The 20,535-nt window shown below is 31.2% G+C and overlaps 3 protein-coding genes across 3 annotated transcripts in view; all 3 read right to left on the bottom strand.

The window, feature by feature from the left end:
• LOC128191925 (neurogenic locus notch homolog protein 1-like) overlaps positions 1-20,535 on the bottom strand; it is a 67,096-nt gene that overhangs the window by 36,335 nt on the left and 10,226 nt on the right. The window contains exons 13-20 of the mRNA XM_052864299.1: positions 19,757-19,870; positions 19,527-19,640; positions 19,226-19,339; positions 18,871-18,984; positions 18,279-18,392; positions 17,697-17,810; positions 17,467-17,580; positions 17,166-17,279 (exon numbers count right to left, since the gene is read on the bottom strand). Coding sequence (XP_052720259.1) covers positions 17,166-17,279; positions 17,467-17,580; positions 17,697-17,810; positions 18,279-18,392; positions 18,871-18,984; positions 19,226-19,339; positions 19,527-19,640; positions 19,757-19,870 — 912 coding nt within the window. The remainder of the gene's footprint in view (positions 1-17,165; positions 17,280-17,466; positions 17,581-17,696; positions 17,811-18,278; positions 18,393-18,870; positions 18,985-19,225; positions 19,340-19,526; positions 19,641-19,756; positions 19,871-20,535) is intronic.
• On the bottom strand, positions 869-5,214 carry LOC128186743 (uncharacterized). The gene is made up of 5 exons (XM_052856624.1): positions 4,968-5,214; positions 3,186-3,391; positions 2,269-2,450; positions 1,111-1,214; positions 869-997 (listed from the first exon to the last, which is right to left on the bottom strand). The coding sequence occupies exons 1-5, from the start codon at positions 5,070-5,072 to the stop codon at positions 968-970; spliced, it is 627 nt and encodes a 208-aa protein (XP_052712584.1). The 5' UTR covers positions 5,073-5,214; the 3' UTR covers positions 869-967.
• On the bottom strand, positions 8,983-16,273 carry LOC128186722 (protein crumbs homolog 1-like). The gene is made up of 9 exons (XM_052856587.1): positions 16,160-16,273; positions 15,629-15,742; positions 14,621-14,734; positions 14,088-14,197; positions 13,769-13,824; positions 13,444-13,458; positions 12,272-12,441; positions 11,771-11,876; positions 8,983-11,589 (listed from the first exon to the last, which is right to left on the bottom strand). The coding sequence occupies exons 2-9, from the start codon at positions 15,738-15,740 to the stop codon at positions 11,550-11,552; spliced, it is 723 nt and encodes a 240-aa protein (XP_052712547.1). The 5' UTR covers positions 15,741-15,742; positions 16,160-16,273; the 3' UTR covers positions 8,983-11,549.

The raw sequence follows: 20,535 nt of genomic DNA on the forward strand, positions 1-20,535 counted from the left end.
TGGTTACATATATAATTACCATTTACCTTTTATTCGTCTCTGCTGAAAAGCACACTACATATGTTCCGATTACATTATTGACAACAGACTCTAGTGACATGGTGACCTGATACTCGTCTACCACAGGTTGTGAGATGGCTGACATTGTAAATGGAAGAGGTGACATAACATGGAATTCTGTCACTCTGAAATACGTTTATTACAGAAATATCATGAAAATAACTATAATGAATGCAAAAGCTAGACAAAAGAATTAAAATATTTAATAAACATTTTCATAATCAATCAACTTCAATTTGAACGATTAGAATATCTATATTGTTATATTAAAAACCTACTGACCAAAAAATTGCCACAACACGCATCAAACTTAAGATTTCAAAAAATGATTTTTGAAACACTATTAAATGAAGATATTTATAATAAAAGATACTTTATATTGTTTTATAAATATATGTATATATTTAAGTTTTTACTGACAGATAAAATTGCAAAATTTTAAATAAAGCCAAATTTGCTGCATAAAATTTGAAATAAAGTGATGTCGGTATTCAAATTAATGATTTAACGAGAGGGTTTTTAAAAATGATTATTGATACGGACCTCGACCACACTGAATTTGATATCATGGTGGTTGCACAGATTTAAGGAAATAAAGAACGTTTACACTGTACGCTAAAGTTAATATCCCCATTCACTGAAAGCTAGGAACAAAAATTAACAATCATATTAACTTACATTTCATATGAAGAACGTGATTTAGCTCTTGCAATAAACTGTAACAATCCGTTTTGAGAATGTAATGTATCTCCATCGAGAGGTGTGGGTGAAACAAAGGAACATGATTCAGAACACGGAATACTGCTAACAATAATCATAAACTGTAAAGGAACGCTGCTTAATGGAACACTAGAGGACGAGTCTGTGAAATCCTCAATCTGTAAAGCCACGGCGTAATCTCCATTACTCACATCGTAATGGAAATAGAATGCACAGGCTGTCTAGGGGAAAATCATGCAAAATAATATTAATAAATCTGTTCAGCAGGCCAAGTTACAAAATTTCGAGATACAGTCCTACATAATGTTCAAATTAAAAGAAAAAACCTACCTCATTTAATGTCAAATAAGATGAATGGTTGCTACAAATTGATCCACATTCGTCTAACCCTAATGCAAAGCGACATCGAATATTATCTCCGTCAAAGTCCGCCACTTTGGAAAGTAAATATATTAAATATTGGCAATACAAACTTTCTTATCAGCTTTAATTAAAGAACAAAATATCTTTATAATGAAAATACAATTTCAAAAGCAAGAAAATAGGATCTTCACAATTGGCACACGAGCCGAAATAACAGAATATTCGTGCGACCGAAAAGTGTAGATTTTGATCGTAAACTGTTGCCAAAAAAAACTCGAATATTGAAAAGTATTCGTATGAAATTTGCTCGATCTAAAGCGACCGTTGTGCGATGCATTTAATCGTGCGATATATCATGCGTCTATATGCGACTGTTGTACAAAGAAAGTGAGTGTTGTAAGATAATGCGATAAGATCACGCAAGTGAACATGCGCAAATGCGATTGGACGTGCAACTCTCGTGCGATCATGCGTTTTGTGGTACGAATGATTGTGCAAGTCATAGGAATTATATGTATTATCCCATTCCGATGACCCTCTTCAGTAAACATACATTGTAATTAAATGAGAGGGAAGATGACGCCCAAGAAGATGACCAAAGCAACACCCAAAACCGATGACTGAGAAAATGAGCAGCTCCTACGAATTTGCATGGTCTATCTACATTTGTAATACTATGCACTCGTAGTAATTTTGTGTATTAAAGAAGTAAATGGGGATGAAATGTCAAATGTTTTACATGTAGATATAATTCCATTATATAATTACAATAATAACATTATACGTAACGTATCATCGGACAATCGGAATTTATGCGCGGGTGGGGTCTGGGTGGGTAATCCTGGGTATAGTCATACTTTACAATACAAGTACCACAGGTTCAGAACTTTACCTTACGTTTTATCACTACGCAATTCTTTTCCATTAGAGCAACAATGACAAACCGATTTTGATTTTTTATATATAAAACCATGTGATTTGTATTTTTTTCAAGGTTACCAACACTTCTTACGTTTAAACTTTTAAAGGCCAATGAAATGAAATCAATCTTTTGATAGCGGTTTACAAGAAAAAAAGAATGTCAAGAATTAAGTGTATTTTAGAAAAAGGCTATTTTTTTTTTACCTGGAATGTGAATGTACTGATTGAGTTCACATGGATGTATTATAGATGAAGCCATTGGTGAAACAGGTGACTGGTTTGTGCTTCCAGTATCACTTCGTAGACTTAAATCTACAGTCATCTTAAGGCTCAAGGAATGAGCAAATGTAGGCTGTGTTAACGATACCAAATCCCCAGAGGCAAATCTTATATCAGAAATAATGATTTAATATGCAATATTTACCAACATATTTCTTGATTGAAAGACGACTATAATTTTGCAATTTTTATGGTATTTTACATGTAGATGCATTTTGTCCAAATTGTATCACCGATATTTGAATAAATGGTCTACATTTTTGGCAAAGTTTTGGTGATAAAAACAGTGACATAGACATTGAATATAATAATTCAACACATCTTTTAGGGTCTTTGTTATTTAGCCACATTGTAATGAAAAAATTAAATTCTGCTGTTGTGTGGGTTGTAATCACTTTTATCCAACAGCATTAAATATATTAAAAGTACCCGGGTTTAATTTTTAAGATTGTTCAGGAGAGGACAATTATAGTCATTTTGCCTGCTGTTTAGTTCAATTCAGTGTATTTCTATTTTATTTAATTAAAAACTTTTGAAAAAAAAATCAAAATGTTAAGTGAGTATTAACATTTAGTATATCTTTCAATATTTCATACACATGTATAAACACTGTTTTACAATGTCAAAAATAGAAAATTTTAACATATATATATATATATATATATATATATATATATATATATATATATATATATATATATATAAATATATATATATATATATATATATATATATATATATATATATATATATATATATATATTAAATAAAGATACATAAAATTGTCTTTTTTAATAAAACAAAATGGATGTTTCATTCATGCATGATTATAATTTACAAACCGCAAACCGAGGTGTGATGATGTTGCGTGTCTGATATCAAATATGGTTTCTCCTTCAAAATCCGCCCAGTTTTCTGCTAAATTACTTTCCGTGCAATTTGCGTTCGTTACCACACTACCTGTACATCCACTGATACATTCCAATGTATTGTTTTGTGGATTGGAACAGTAGGAGTAAACAAAGGTAAGACGGTGACGGACTAGAATCTGGAAAAACAAAAAACAAAAAAACAAAACCAAAACAAGAAAATGAAAAAAAAACTTGATAATAAAAATCCAACCAATGCCTCTTGTTTTTCAAATGTGCTGGATATGTACTTCAACAAATAATTGAAACTACTGTTCAAAGTCTGATCTGCAAACAGTACTTTTCATCGAAAAAGTCTCGACCTCGATTGGCATAACATAAGTATTAATCAACATTGCTTTAAAATCGGATTACTTAGTGTAAAAAAAAGATTTATCGGTAAAGATTTACTTTTAACTGACCAAAATAATCCAAGCAATAAAGTATTCAAATCAAGCAAATTACTGAATTAGTTTGGTTTAATTGTGATCTTCAGTTGATGAGAAAAAATGTTCTTGAAAAAAATTACTTTTTAAAATGTGTTATTTCGTGGGCCTTGGGGCATTGTCACCATGGCTACCCGCTAACGCAGGTAATGTATTTTTTCTGCAATGTCGCCACCTTCATACGAAAGAAAGCAGTTTATTGTTTAAATAAATCCAAATATAAAGGGAACATTAGAATTAATCGTTGGGGTACCAGATAACATTGCGTTCCCCACCCGCTTCAAAGCCATGTAAGCAAAGGAGAATGTAAATACTGTAGTGTAGCTTCCTCGCGGTAAAATCTTATGTCTTTAGGATCGAATATTATTTGTATATTTATAAAGACATGTGAAAGAAAGAATTTTCGATTTGTTTTTGCCTTATATCGTTTTCAATTATTCTTTGACAAAATGAATGTACTTTTGTGAATAAAATCATCAAAAAAATGAGGTAGCATGAACCAACAATTCAATGTATATATAAAGTACGCAATAGCTCTTAAATGAAACGAATCATTATCTACCTAAGATGTTTATATAGGTTAGTTATTTTCAATATCAGTTGAAAAGCTCTAAGTTGGTTCAAGTATTAAAGCTGACATGCATTCATAAAAGCATTTGGTCGCCATATTAGTTTCGATCGCTCATCTAATAGCAGTGGGGTATACATGTATATACCGGTTAAGAAAATTACGGTCGGTTGCTTTCCGACCGAGGCACTCAGGCGGACTTCTAAATGTATGAACTGTATGAAAATGTTAAAAAAATAGACTTCTTTGTATCTATAATTGTTTTTATGTATTGTCATATTCTGGAACATATGAGGATTTGTATGAGTTTTACAATATTTAATATGTGTTTTATATTTATTAATTCTGATAGAGACAACAAGAACTTTTCTTCAGGTGAGTGATTTGACCTATGAACATCTTGGTTTCTATTTATTTTGAAAAACCGTTGCTGTAGTCACTGTGTTTCAATTACCTTTAGCATTAGTTTTTTAATGTTACAGTTGCGGCTACAGTTTGTATATCAGTTTCATTTCCAAAATATTGTTGAAACATTGGCCTATTTTCGCAACGAAATGAAAAAGTCAATTTCTACACCCCTAACAATATTGTTATATAAAATAAAAAATAATAATGTCAGCACTGACCAACATTAAACTTTCAAAAAATATTTGTAGGTTAAATTAAGCTAATGATATAGATATTGAATAAATTAACACATACCTGGGTTTCATTTACCGCATTCCATGTTAGTAATCCTCCTCGAAAATGACTAGATAGCACACAAGGAATTAGAGCAAAACACGTTAGTGTAAACCAAATGTACATACTTGTTTTAGAAAATATTCACGTTTTATACATCTTAATATTGTATAGTACTCCTCTACCCCTCGTGACTGGTCTATGCTTGGAAGCATCAGGAATTTTAAACTTCCTGCATGGTTCTATTTTTTTAATGCTGCTCTGGATGAAAAAGTTAACAATGGGATTGTGCAGCACTCCACTCAGGTAGTTATTATATGTGTAAAGATTTATAAACTTCCTGAAACTTGAGTTGTCATTAGATACAGTAAGTGTGTTTATACAAAATATATGACTATATTTAAAATAACATAACAAGGTTACCATGCGGACATGCTCATATTGCTCTGAACGACCGTCCAACATAAATAGGCGATAACCTTCTGTATAATAATCATTGTCGTATTTAAAATATCACAATTAAATGTGAGTATCTATTGGTTGTTGATGTAATTGGGTTCTCGCGATCATTTGAATGTTAATTTTAACCTAGACCCTGACCAATAGATAAAAGGCTCAGATTTATTTTTATGAATTGATGTTTATTTGATAATCCTTACTGCTCTAGCCGTTTTGCCATAATCATTGTAGACATGGTAATTAAGGTAATAAAAGTTGAAGTTTACGCCTTGTTGGTGCTGTGTCCTTTGAACGTCACGACTTGAAATAAATATGTACGATGTACAAGTTTATTCTTGACCGTTCTCTACAGCCGTTAAGGAATTCCATAGAAAATTATAAAACCGATGCATGGATATATTATTTTTAGATATGAATACAATTTAATATATCTAACAAAAAGATGCAAAAGTACGAGTAGGCCTTCTGATCTGGCATTGAAAAAAATTTAAATGTTACCACTTATCTTCATCTATCATTGTGTTACATGTCTACTTATTTCATGGTGTCTTTTTGTAAAGGTACGCTTCGATAAACCCTATATTGTCCAGACTTTATTTATACCATATTACATCATGAAAGAAATTCAATCCTCAAACTTCTCGTTTATTTACTAGATCCTTGCCTTAAGTATAAATAATTGTTACCTGAGAACTACTTTTTTTATCATGAGGATTGTTTACAATTTCGTGAGAAGAAAGCCTTCCATGACTCTTAGACCAGATAGATATTATATTGTTATCTCCAGAATAAATGGGTGAAATGAGTTGCGTGTAACTCAAAAGATTCAATTCTTGAACTGTGGTAGATGTTGTATTGTTATCGTGTGGAAATATATTTTCTTATGCAGTCCATAATTTAACTTCAGAGACACATTAATTATATTATATGTATCAAATTACCAATGAAAACAAATCATGGATTGAAATCATCAGTGCTACTAGCGTCTGATCAATAATGATATACTTGTACTTATGTCATTCACAATTTATTTTATCAAATAAGATTTAAAACACAATTATTTTGATTGCTGTGTACACAGGCGTGTGACACCATCGGGATTCTATGACTGCTCGCGAGCCATTGGACATTGAGATGCTAAACCATCGGGATTTAGCACAGACCATCGGACTATAGCGTGACTATCGGACTGTTTACTCCAACGACACTTTGGAATCCTACATATGTTTTATTGATTAAAAAACAAACAAAAAACATGCTTTCATTCCGATTGCTAGCCTTGTTTCTGTAGTAAATTCATCTTTTGACACATTTTTCAACCCTTAGTTGTTCTTTCGCCCGTTTAAACCTTTAGTTGCTATTGCACTATTTTACACGGTCTTGCAGGTTATTTTTACATTTCTTCAGATAATATCACTTAATAGGAGGCATCAGTGGGCGGACAAGACGAGCAAAGCAACAATATCACATACCAGACCATATAGTTACAAGTGAAATTTTGGAAGCATTTTTTGGTTTGGATAAGCGCAATCATATCCAAAAGAGTCTATATGAAGAACGGCATTACATACACTGTTGTAAACTTTGATTTTATTTTAATTTAAAATGCACTTTACATATCATTAAATTACCAAATGTAACTTTACATTTACTACTAAAATATAGAGTTTAAGTTTCAGTTAACTTCATATATATCGACCATCAAGGATGTGATATCTAAGTTGGAGTCGCAGCATCGCAGAACAAATTGAGCAGCGCAACAAGATGAAACGGAACAAAAGTCAGGATTTATTTCATTGGTTGAAACAAATGAAATAGTCCGTCAAATTAATTAAAAGTATAGAGTTATTATAAATCAAATCAAAATTACAAATCTACTATGATTTCCAGAAAGAGATGTTTTTTAAACCAATAAAATTCACAAAAATATTTATTTCACAAATTGCTCAACAAATTGTTTCCTTCTTTTGAATCTCTGTGACAGTCATGCATTTCATGATGTTCCCTACAAGATGTTGCCCACAAAGATGTTATTATAGGTAACACCTAATGATGCAACTAACATTTGTATACTTGATATATAATTATACCAATTCTTACCATGGAAATGGATTTATAAACTCTTGTTTTAAGCTTTTTAATAATCAATTTACATAAAAATCTGCATGGCAATTTTTTATTATGAATAAATTTTCTGGAGAAGAGTAATGTATCTTTTGGAAACAGAGAACAGTCTAGTTATTTGACTTAAAGGGGCGTGGTCACGATTTTGGTCAAATATTATTTTTCCAATTTTATTGTTAAGTAAACTTCAGTAAGGCATTCTTAATAAGCAGCTAAAATTTGAGTGGCATTTGTTGAGTCATAAGCAAGTTACAGAGCTTACAATTCTTTGCTATGTAAACAAAGTTTTTGTTTATATTTTGAACGTTGAAGAAAAAATGCCAGTTTTAGACTTAAAATGAATGTTTTAAACGTTAGGAACTGTTTATTTATGCTTCAAATGAATAAGAAGATAGATATATCTTGTTGAAAAAGATTTTCTAGTGGTATATTGAACATATGTAAACAAAAATAGGGCTCGAGCCTTGTTTACATGACAAAGACTTGTGAGCACTGTATCTTGCTTATAACTTTACATACGACTCTAAAATTTTTGGGTTATCATTATAAATGCATTCCTAAAGCATTGCAAATAACAAAAACAGAAAATAAATTTTGACCAAAATCGTGACCATGCCCCTTTAAAGAGATAAAAATGATATAGGAAACATAACATCCAGATTTTTGTTATTTTTTCAATAGTTTGAACTAGTTTTAGGTACTTTAGTGTTAAATTTTCAAAATGTTCCTATCAAATGTATTCTTTTCCGTTAGTTCTATTTATAAGTAGCCCTTACGTGTCTCAGTGATAAGCCTGTACCATTACTAAGTTCAAGTAGATAATTCACTTGTTATCAACTAATTATTGTACCAGTAAATACCACTTGTTTTTTATAGGACAGTTGTTTCTCGCATTTTCACCGGTTTGAGATCGGTTTGTCCGATGCGAGACAGCAGTGTGAGATTTTTCTGTCTAACACTGTGTACTACTACGCCGTTTTAATTCATGAACATATGTTGTCTGCTGTAGGGAAATGCAAAATGATGGTTTAAGATTATCCATTAGGTAATTGATTACAATTTATCATATTTTTATTTAAAAAAAACTGCCGTATGCTCTCATTTAGACTTGTACTATTTGAAGCACACGGAGGGATAAACCGAAAGTAATATTTTAACGCCATAACATAAATTTGTCAGACATCGTTTTTCAATGTAAAATAATGCGGGGAAATAGTCATTCATTATACTCGTGTGTGATAGTGAAATTCCACCATGGGGCCAAAATCCACAGTCCAGGACTCGGCAGAGCCTTGTTCTAGACCGTAAATCTTGACCCTCGGTTGAATTTTACTATCACACACTCGTAAAAATGAATGATTCATTTAGTATACCCCCTTAGCCGTGGCTTTGCCAGTTTACCTGTATGGTGACCTAATGTCTCGGTTCACTCGTGAGTGAAGTCCAGGGAGTTTCAATCTAACTTTGTAATCAAAACAGAGGCTAGGGCCTAGGGTAGCAGAAGGAACAGCAAAGAAGGTTCAAAGAGCAAAAACCAATTACAATGTCCAACAGTAATTACGGCTTTACCCCTGTGGTTAAGAATCAAAAGTAAGTCAGCATCACTAATAATTTCCAGTTTAATGGGACAACCGAGGAGGATTGGATATCAGAAAAAAAAATTGAACAGCAGCAAAATTTGAATTCTTATTTCATGTGCTTTTCACAAAGTGAGGCATCCAGTACTGGTGGGTTTTCTCAATTATTCAGGATTGGATCGATGGGTCAGATGCAGGGTTCTTCAGGATCTAGACCACCATCAGGGACAAATAATAAACAGTCTTTTGATCTACTTGTATTTGACTCATTTCTCATCAGCGTTTTGCAACTAAAAATGTTTCTAACTGAAATGAAAAGTAGTCAGTCACAAAGGACAAATTCTCCAGTAAACATTTCATCTTTTAATTCCATGAACAAAAAAGAAAAATTAGCCCTTTAGACCACATACTATATCAGGCTTAAGCGTGATGCCATGACAACCTGGAATAATGGGTAATCAGGGCTTTATGGGAAAACAAGGCATGATGGGAAAGCAAGGAATGATAGAAAATCAAGAGTTTATTCGACAAAAGATTATGATGGGATAACCTCCTCCTAAAAAACAAGGACAATTTGATACATCGATGAACAGCATGAATTTCTGCCAGAAACAGAGATCCAGCAATGCATTAGAATATAAAATTAACATCAATGCCATCTCAGATATTTTAAATTAAAATTAGAGGTACACTAACGTACATCATATTTGTACAATTATTTTGGGAATTAGCTTTTGATTTTGTTATTCAATTGAATTCATGTTGATTATATAATACCAAATAGAGGTATATATTTTTACGGAGCAGTGTGATATTGAAAGGTATTGTTTCTTTAGTTACTTCATTTTAGTCATAAGAAAATTAAATTGTTGATTTCCAATTTTATTTTATTAATATATGTAGTCATGAATCAGGAAATCATACATGTTATTCAGTGACATATTTAGCATTGTACAACAACGGAAGCACTTGTCATAGTATCAATAAGGATTTTTTCATAGCACTATGAGACGATTTAAGGCTTATTGACAGCAAAGTATCGTGTGCATGCAATATATGAACAAGTTTAATGTCATTTGTTTAGTCTTCATGATTTTTCAATGTGTACAACATTAAAGAAAGACTAGTTTTAATGAATTTCCCGTCATCTCTGCACTCAATCTTGATTTATGCACTGATATGGGTCGTTGGTCTAAGAGTTTATGTATTTTAATTTCCAATCCTTCCGATACAATGTTCATTGTTTGAAATTAGGTAACTCCTAAAACATATTCAATTCGTGTACATTTCAAATTGGAATATTTACTAAAAATGATTTTATCTTAGCTATGTTAATAAAAGTGCAATTATTTTTAAAAACTTTTGTCCCATCTACAAAATTTGCCCCCCCCCCCCCCTGAAAAAATTAAGAAGGCCGTTTGATCAACAAATTAATCATAAACTTCACATGAAAATCGAAATGATATTTTTAGCTATAAACTTTTATCTAGGAACAATTTTTGAAAAATATATTCGTTTTTAAACTTAGATATTTATATACTTATACCGAGTATATGTTAAGATGATAACTATAATTTAAGAATGATATAGTCATTTTGCTAGTTCGACAAAACTTGTAGGTGAATAAATGATTTAGGAACAGAAAGGTGAAGTACGAAAGGACTTTTTGTGCAACGTTTATAACATAATAAGACATAAACATATGTGTCAATCATGTAATTAAAGTTACAAAAGTTAAGAAATGACTTTACATTGAACTTTTTGTTATTTACAAAGTACGATTCACAATAAAAAAAAACTATGGACATGTTATTTTTTGTGATTCCTGGTTTACAATAGAGTCCGAAGGTTGCTCTTTTATCTGAAACTGTAAAGAAAAAAGATATTTATACAACTATTATATTTTATTCTTATCAAATTTTATTAAAATGAAGTTTAGATTAAATAAAAGACGTGTACTTTAGTATGTTCACAGAAAGAATAATTGTTTATACAAACTTTCAATTTCATACAATCTGTAAAAAGAAAATAAGCATTAACATCCGTGTATAAGAGAAACAGTCCTTTTTAAAAAAAATGCAATTTTCTGAGAATCAAATTGTTGTTATTTGAATTATAAATTGATAAGAACATATAAAAAAAACACAATTCAAATGAAAATATTAAACGTGTAAAACACAAAAATCAAAAACATGTAAAGCTCATCACATTCATTCATCTTTCACTCAAAAGATTAACTACAAAATTGAAAAAATTCAACGACAAAATTAAATACGTCATTAAGAAATAAAGGTAACATGTACGTAGCTGCAGCACAATAAACAATTTTAAGTTGTGAAAAGATTGATTATATATAAAATTAAACATAGTTCATCGTAATAAAATCAGACATTATTGTCAATTTTATGCACATTTTTTATACGTAAATAGAGGAACTGATTCATTAAATAAATGTTTTAAGTTTATACTTACTGATAATTGGACTGTAAAAAAGTAATGTTTTTAAAGAAGGAGTTAAATCAATAATTAAAAGGAAAGAAAGAGGGAGAAAAGTACCCTATACCAATAGTAAAAATTGTTCGAAAACTTTATTATCGACATTTACAGTTTATAAACCCACAGTAAAACATTCTTATCTTATCAAAAGATAAAAGAGGTTCTTACATGCAGGCCACTGTGTAGTTGTTAAACTCATGACACCTGTATCCAGGGAAACACACGCTCTGGGAATTCATAATGGAACATCCGTCAGTGGAATTGGTGATAATAACTGAAGAAATGGTGTGACAATCAACATACTGAGAGGATTTGTTTTATTTAGACAAGAAGTCATTCAAATAAAGCAGCAACACAATTGTATTTTCATCAAGCGGTTAAAAATTCAAGTTTTGAGGGAAAAAAAACGATAAAATACTATACAGTAATTATTTGGGGCAAGTCTAAGTTGAATACATTTCTTATGCCAATATTTTTTAAAGAAATGTTCTGAAAAACATCAATCTTGCAAACTGCAACTTCAACAAACAACAACCGTCTACTTAATAAACGACATATATTGTTCAACATGGAATAACCAATTACAATTCAACTTTACCAAGACTGAGATTTTGAATTTAAGGTTGTGTTATTTCGAAAAAAAAAGTATGCAGGTTTTACTATTCTCACCGGTGCCAGCAGACGAATTGAATGATGCTGATGTTACGTTCACAACCTCGCCGGAGTAGTTGACAAAGGCTAGACCGTTCACAAGCTTATAAACAGTGTCCACTACCTGAACCTTGGATACAGGATCATCCGGAATAATGAGATCAAAGTCAACAATAAGACTTCCCTTCCTTTACAAAAAAAATTTAAGTGATTATAGTTATAAAAAAAGATTAAGCGCTTGTTATTCATGTTTTCTGGATTTTGATGAGCCCGGAAATTGGTATAATAAATGCTAGTTTATAAAATCTGAAAAAATAACATTTTCGAATATATTCATTTTTAGCAAAAAAGAAATTAAACACCCCAATTCCATCATCAAAAAGTGACGCAAGCGAAAAAAGAACTACCACAATCCATTTATTTGAGACACCTTACTACACCGAGACTCACACAATGTGGCGGTTTTAAATGTTCTGTTATATTGTTTGGATCATTTGATTTGGTATCATATTATCATACCCAGTGGTTAATTATAAAGTAACGAGTTTGTTAACGGTAGATCAAAAGTTTGAGCCTTTAGATTTTGTTCATATTTACTTAATTTGAATTTCTGAAAATCATTATATTTCATCCAAAATTGCACATTTTTTCGCTTCTTGTGCATCATGCTATCTATCATAAATCAACTAATTTACTGCTGGTTTAAGAATCTATTTCAATGTGTAAAGAGCCATCTTAAGTGTTGAACATTGAGCTACAATGTGTTCGCTGAATCGTGAACTACCTCTGTAACATACTTAAAGGGCGTCAAATAGAATTATATCAATTATTGCAATACACAATAAAGTTAACAGTGCACTAACAATTTATTAACATAATCAAGGTTTGAAAAAATTACATATTTAATTTAACGCCACTTATATTTGTTTGGATGGCAAAAATGCAAAATCCAAAAAAAATGGCTTGAAGTAAAACACACGTATTTCTAGTCGAGTAAAACAAAATATGGTTGTTTAAATATAACCATAAAAAATAATAAATGCATGTGTATTAAAAATTAGACTTAAACAAGCATAACAAACCAAAAATATCACAATCATGTTAAATGCATACTTTATTTCGAGTTAGATGTTTTCAAATTCAAGACAAGATTTTACTGTACTTAATACGTAACGCAAGCACACTTTTACCTTTCTTGTTGAATTCTATTTGTTTTATGTTTGAAATGCATAAGATACACTAATGCAGTTTATTTCACTTAATATTCATTTTTTTTGTTATTGTTCATATCTCGTTTAACCACATGTTGTACGCTTTCCCTGAGCAAAGCTTCGAAGCGCAAAAAAGCATTGAATTTATGATAGCTTCGCAGAATATACGTTACTTAAAACAATTTTATATCATACAGCAGACCACGATCTGGCAGCTGGTATTTATAATGAAATTCTTAACTTAAAAAACCTACGATACGATCAAAATGATGGTATAGAACAATTCAACATGAAATATACGTACCGTAGACTGTGTATGATCACTGTAGATCCTGGTATCGTGGAATACATTTCTGTTAACTGCAAATATATAGATATATTTACAGTTTTCAGTGTCTTTGTCTGTGATACCACTACGAATCCATTTTGACATTTATTATTATGAAAACATCAAATACGGTCAGTCGGGATCAAACCAACCCTAAAGCTCTTAATTCAGGCTTTATTAGTTTTGATCACCCTGACCGTGTTTGATCACCCCATTTTATACAAAGAATGATTCCTAAAGTAGACAGAATGTAGGTAGACAGACAGAGATATATTTATAACGATTTTATACTTACGGCAATATATACTTTACTTTTAACGGTGTTGTAATCAGTGCTTGAAGACAAATCTTCTGATATTGTTACGTCTAGTTTTAATTCAATTGTGAATTTCGTTAAATATGATTCTAAAAAATAAACATAATTCCAGTTTATCATAATATTAATGAACCTGTTTTAATATACTCTGTAAAATGAGTTTTATTTCTATGAAAATGACAAAAAGCAAATCTACCAGTTAGACTAAAAATATCATAAAACTACATTAAGTTCGAATCTCAGTGTTGAATATTTCTTTATCTCAATACCATACAAATATTTTTGTATTTGTTATGAGATTATGTAGCTGAACTTCGAGTGTTGTCAACACTAAAGAATTTTACATAAAATCTGGCGGCATATACTTCAAGATAATAGATGCCAAGTACCCTCAATAAGATACAATCTAACTTTATATTAAATAAAGCTATTTTGAATATCACGATGGATCATTAAGTTTTTGTTGCATAAAATAAAAGGATATCATATTTTGGATAAAATTCATTTTATACCTGTAGAGCAGGTAGTTCCATTGAATTCCAAAGGACACTGACACTGGAATCTATTGGTCAAATCAATACAGGTTCCGTTGTTATTACACGGGAAGGAAGCGCACAGATCGACGTCTAAAGTAAATCAAGTAAAGTAACTCCTGTGTTTCAGGAGCGTAAAAGCAGGGCAAAAAGATACCATCAAATTAAAATATCTAGTATGTAGTATTTCGTATGCAGGTCTTAATAGTAAAAACATTTCATAAAACATGTTTTGTTGTACTTAGCATTATACATGTAATTGTTCAATTTTTTAATTTTCTGATTTAGTTATCATAGTCTGGATATTTATATTGATGTCGTCAATTAATTTGCCTCAGACTGTCTCTGGTAACTGGTCTCTAAAAATGAAGTTTATTTATCGACAATTACAATTTTTAAATATGAACATACCAATGCAATTGTGTTTTAGAAAAAAATTGAAAGGTATGCAACATCACAACATCTGCAGTAAATTGTCAGAGAAAGTTTTGGTATTGCATATTTGCATCGAATATGTTTGAACATAGTTAGTAAATCCCAATGTTTTAGTGTGCTGTATATCACAAGCATTTTTGTAGATATGAGATCTGTATCTATACGTACTAAATGTCAACCCCTATTTACCAATCTGAATCTATACCATATTCTTAAGAGTTCAAGTTATAAATATCTTCTTTTGTTAAAGTCAATCGTAGGCATATAAAAAGTTAAAATAGTTCAAAGTATCAGAGTTAACGATATATTTTTTGAACATTCGATATGTATAATTTGTATTTATCAACATTATTTATATTGCAATTGAACTTTATGATCTAATATGTTCATCCAGTCAGACGGAAAACTATAATGAAATTCAATCTAGACATACAAATAACTCTCTTTTTTCAATTAGATCCGTTTGTACAGTTAAAATTAAAAACATGTGAATAATTAACATTTTTGTAAAAACATTAGCATTGTCAAAAATTAAATTATATCCTAATTTACCAAATTCACAGTCTGTTCCATTAAACCCGTATGTACAGTTACAATGGTAACCATTGATCAGATCTATACAAGTTCCGTTGTTCTGACAAGGTTCAGATGCACACTCATCCATATCTATTGTGAGAAACGTTAAATATTCATTATTTCGAACAAAATTTTGGGTAAGGTTTCATTTGTGTAAATAAAAAGGGACACTCCTGTATGCCGAAATAAGATTATTTATCAACTAATGACTTTAGAACCCACAAACGTGCTTATTAAAAAGAAAAGAGAAAAAAAAAATTATCAACAGATAGAGAAATAAAACCAATCATTTGACTTAACATAACTATTACCATTCGCACGAATTGTTTGCTTAAATCATATGTTGTATATATTAGATAATTAAAATCTTTTGAAAAAATTCAAAAATATAAACTGTCAACGAAATAACGAGTTTAAACTTTTTGTACCGAACCAAGCTTTCCTTACAAAGACATGTAATCGACCTACTTAAAAAAAACATGTAAAGAACTACATATTTTAATTTACCAATTTCACAGTTCGTTCCATTAAACCCATCTGTACAGTTACATTGGTAACCATTGATCAGATCTATACAAGTTCAGTTGTTTTGACAAGGTTGGGATGCACACTCATCAGTATCTATAGTAAAGGAGATTACTTTATGTTTATGACTTAAGGCTTACAGTATGTTGACACATCTACTTGTATATATTCTAAAAAAAAAAGCACACGTTTCCATTAATAGTACTTACTGTTTTCACAATTTGTTCCATTGAATCCCACAACACAACTACATTGATAGTCGTTTACCAGGTCTGTACAGGTTCCATTGTTTTGACAAGGTAATGGTTGACACTCATCGATATCTAAAATTTCAAGAACTTATGAAAGGACCGAAACAAAAAGAAATTATCTTTAATTTGATGTCTATGTTTAATGTTTGTCCAATAGACAATACATTTGTATTCATCTTTGTATCACTAGAATAAAAAGTTAAAAGTTAAGCATTTAACCATTTATTCTCTGAATGTGTACAAGAAATTTGATTCTTTGGTTAAAAGATTAACATAATGGTAAACATATTTCAACTTACAGTTTGTGCAGTTCGTTCCATTTAAAGACATCTCTATTGGGTCTTTGTATAAAACGAAACTATATTGCATTTATAGTGCTTACTGTTTTCACAATTTGTTCCATTGAATCCTGCAACACAATCACATTGGTAGTCGTTGATCAAGTCTGTACAGGTTCCATTGTTTTGACAAGGCTCTGGATTGCAGTCATCGATATCTAGAATTAAAATAAATTATCAAAAATAAAAATAAAAAAACCATTCCTCGTATCAATTATTGGATGTAGAAGTCCGGTTTTTTAACACAGTATCAATATTTCAATTGGAACACAAGTAACAAAATTTATTGACAAATCATACATCTCACAACATTGGAAACATTTAAAATAATATTCAAAATTTTATCACCCCATTTTTCACCTTTTAATCTGAAAAAAATACTGCATTAATAGTTATTACCGTTTTCACAGTTTGTTCCATTAAATCCAGGAACACAATCACACTTGTAATCATTGACCATGTCTGTACAGGTTCCGTTATTTTGACAAGGATTCGGAAGACAGTCATTGATATCTGTTCATAAACAAATGCAATTTATTGTAAAAAAGAAAAAAATGTTGTTGTTTATTGCCAACGAGTTTTAATTGTATTGAAAATGGATGAACAATAAAGTCATACTAAGAAAATAATAAAATATCTGATGAAAAAAAAAGCTTTTAATCTTTACATCTGTTCCAAACTAAGCATTTGCATTGCTTACTGTTATCACAATTTGTTTCATTGAATCCTGCAACACAATCACAGCGGTAGTCGTTGACCAGGTCTGTACAGGTTCCATTGTTTTGACAAGGTTCTGCTTGGCAGTCATTGATATCTATAATCAATTTCAAGTACTACAACAATAAGTACAGATAAAAAATAATGCCTACATTGCATTCCATAAATCTTTGGATATAGATTTAAAACAAATTAAGCATATGCAGTACGTACTGTTTTCACAATTTGTTTCATTGAATCCTGCAACACAATCACAGTGGTAATCGTTGACCAGGTCTGTACAGGTTCCGTTGTTTTGACATGGATCTGGTTGGCAGTCATCGATATCTAAAAATTTAAGTAAGAACAAAAATAAACATCATTTATCAACAGTTTTTTGTATCAGTAAATAAAATATGTAATTTCAGACAACTATTCATTGACCATACCCCCCCCCCCCTAAGAAAACAGCTTGGTCCTCAAATAGTTGTTATAACAGAATCCCTATCTATATAAGTCAGTATTGTAACACCAAAATGAACTTTTAGAATAGGCCATTGTTATTCTTCTACCAGAGACAAAAATATACTGTAAACTAACTTTTATTCGCGTGCGAGAAATTTTCACGAGTTTAGCGAGGGCATCGTCGTCGCAAATATTTCATGCCGCGATGTAGTCTAGTTATTTTGCAAAACGGGTCAAGATATGGCTTGATCGCAAACATAAGTCGTCGCAAACAACTTTTGCATGAGTAAATCGCGAAATAAAGTCGTTGCAAATAAAAGTTGGTTTACAGTAATGCATTTATAGTCTTACTGTTTTCACAATTTGTTTCATTGAATCCTGCAACACAATCACATTGGTAGTCGCTGACCAGGTCTGTACAGGTTCCGTTGTTTTGACATGGATCTGGTTGGCAGTCATCGATATCTAAAAATTTAAGTAAGAACAAAATAAATATCATTTATTAACAGTTTTTTGTATCAGTAAATAATATATGTAATTTCAGACAACTATTCATTGATCATCAATCCCCCCCCCCACTCCCTCCCCCTTGAAAAACAGCTTGGTCCTCAAATAGCTGTTATAACTGAATCCCTATCTAAATAATTCAGTATTGTAACACCAAAATGTAACATTAGGATAGGCCATTGTTATTCTTCTACCAGAGACAAAAATATACTGTGAACTAACTTTTATTAGCCTGCAAAAATGTTCGCAAGTTTTCCGAGGGCATCGTCGTCGCAAATATTTCACGCCGCGATGTAGTCTAGTTATTTTGCAAAAAGGGTCTGGATATGGCTTGATCGCGAACATAAGTCGTCGCAAACATCTTTTGCATGAGTAAATCGCGAAATAAAGTCGTTGCAAATAAAAGTTGGTTTACAGTTTTGATTTATAATCTTACTGTTTTCACAATTTGTTTCATTGAATCCTGCAACACAATCACATTGGTAGTCGTTGATCAAGTCTGTACAGGTTCCGTTGTTTTGACAAGGCTCTGGATTGCAGTCATCGATATCTAGAATTAAAATAAATTATCAAAAATAAAAATAAAAAAACCATTCCTCGTATCAATTATTGGATGTAGAAGTCCGGTTTTTTAACACAGTATCAATATTTCAATTGGAACACAAGTAACAAAATTTATTAACAAATCATACATCTCACAACATTGGAAACATTTAAAATAATATTCAAAATTTGATCATCCCATTTTTCACCTTTTAATCTGAAAAAAATACTGCATTAATAGTTATTACCGTTTTCACAGTTTGTTCCATTAAATCCAGGAACACAATCACACTTGTAATCATTGATCATGTCTGTACAGGTTCCGTTATTTTGACAAGGATTCGGAAGACAGTCATTGATATCTGTTCATAACCAAATGCAATTTATTGTAAAAAAGAAAAAAATGTTGTTGTTTATTGCCAACGAGTTTTAATTGTATTGAAAATGGATGAACACTAAAGTCATACTAAGAAAATAATAAAATATCTGATGAAGAAAAAAGCTTTTAATCTTTACATCTGTTCCAAACTAAGCATTTGCATTGCTTACTGTTATCACAATTTGTTTCATTGAATCCTGCAACACAATCACAGCGGTAGTCGTTGACCAGGTCTGTACAGGTTCCATTGTTTTGACAAGGTTCTGCTTGGCAGTCATTGATATCTATAATCAATTTCAAGTACCACAACAATAAGTACAGATAAAAAAGAATGCCTACATTGCATTCGATAAATCTTTGGATATAAATTTAAAACAAATTAAGCATATGCGGTACGTACTGTTTTCACAATTAGTTCCATTGAATCCTGCAACACAATCACAGTGGTAATCGTTGACCAGGTCTGTACAGGTTCCGTTGTTTTGACATGGATCTGGTTGGCAGTCATCGATATCTAAAAATTTAAGTAAGAAGAAAAAAAAAACATCATTTATCAACAGTTTTTTGTATCAGTAAATAATATATGTAATTTCAGACAACTATTCATTGACCATCAACCCCCCCCCCCCCTAAGAAAACAGCTTGGTCCTCAAATAGTTGTTATAACAGAATCCCTATCTATATGAGTCAGTATTGTAACACCAAAATGAACTTTTAGAATAGGCCATTGTTATTCTTCTACCAGAGACAAAAATATACTGTAAACTAACTTTTATTCGCGTGCGAGAAATTTTCACGAGTTTAGCGAGGGCATCGTCGTCGCAAATATTTCATGCCGCGATGTAGTCTAGTTATTTTGCAAAACGGGTCTGGATATGGCTTGATCGCGAACATAAGTCGTCGCAAACAACTTTTGCATGAGTAAATCGCGAAATAAAGTCGTTGCAAATAAAAGTTGGTTTACAGTAATGCATTTATAGTCTTACTGTTTTCACAATTTGTTTCATTGAATCCTGCAATACAATCACAGTGGTAGTCGTTGACCAGGTCTGTACAGGTTCCGTTGTTTTGACATGGATCTGGTTGGCAGTCATCGATATCTAAAAATTTAAGTAAGAACAAAAATAAACATCATTTATCAACAATTTTTATGTATCGGTAAATAATATATGCAATTTC

This window comes from Crassostrea angulata, chromosome 1 (assembly GCF_025612915.1).
Source record: "Crassostrea angulata isolate pt1a10 chromosome 1, ASM2561291v2, whole genome shotgun sequence".
NCBI lineage: Eukaryota > Metazoa > Mollusca > Bivalvia > Ostreida > Ostreidae > Magallana > Magallana angulata.

Excerpts from the sequence above, each read along its gene's own strand:
- LOC128186722 (XM_052856587.1), bottom strand. The coding sequence starts at position 15,740 with ATGGATGAGTGTGCATCTGAACCTTGTCAGAACAACGGAACTTGTATA. Across the intron at positions 14,735-15,628 it reads TGGAACAGACTGTGAATTTG|ACGTCGATCTGTGCGCTTCC; the intron begins GTAAATTAGGAT and ends GATTTACTTTAG. Across the intron at positions 13,825-14,087 it reads AAAGTAAAGTATATATTGCC|TTAACAGAAATGTATTCCAC; the intron begins GTAAGTATAAAA and ends ATATATTTGCAG.
- LOC128186743 (XM_052856624.1), bottom strand. The coding sequence starts at position 5,072 with ATGTACATTTGGTTTACACTAACGTGTTTTGCTCTAATTCCTTGTGTG. Across the intron at positions 1,215-2,268 it reads TCAGTACATTCACATTCCAG|TGGCGGACTTTGACGGAGAT; the intron begins GTAAAAAAAAAA and ends TACTTTCCAAAG. Across the intron at positions 998-1,110 it reads CTTATTTGACATTAAATGAG|CCTGTGCATTCTATTTCCAT; the intron begins GTAGGTTTTTTC and ends TCCCCTAGACAG.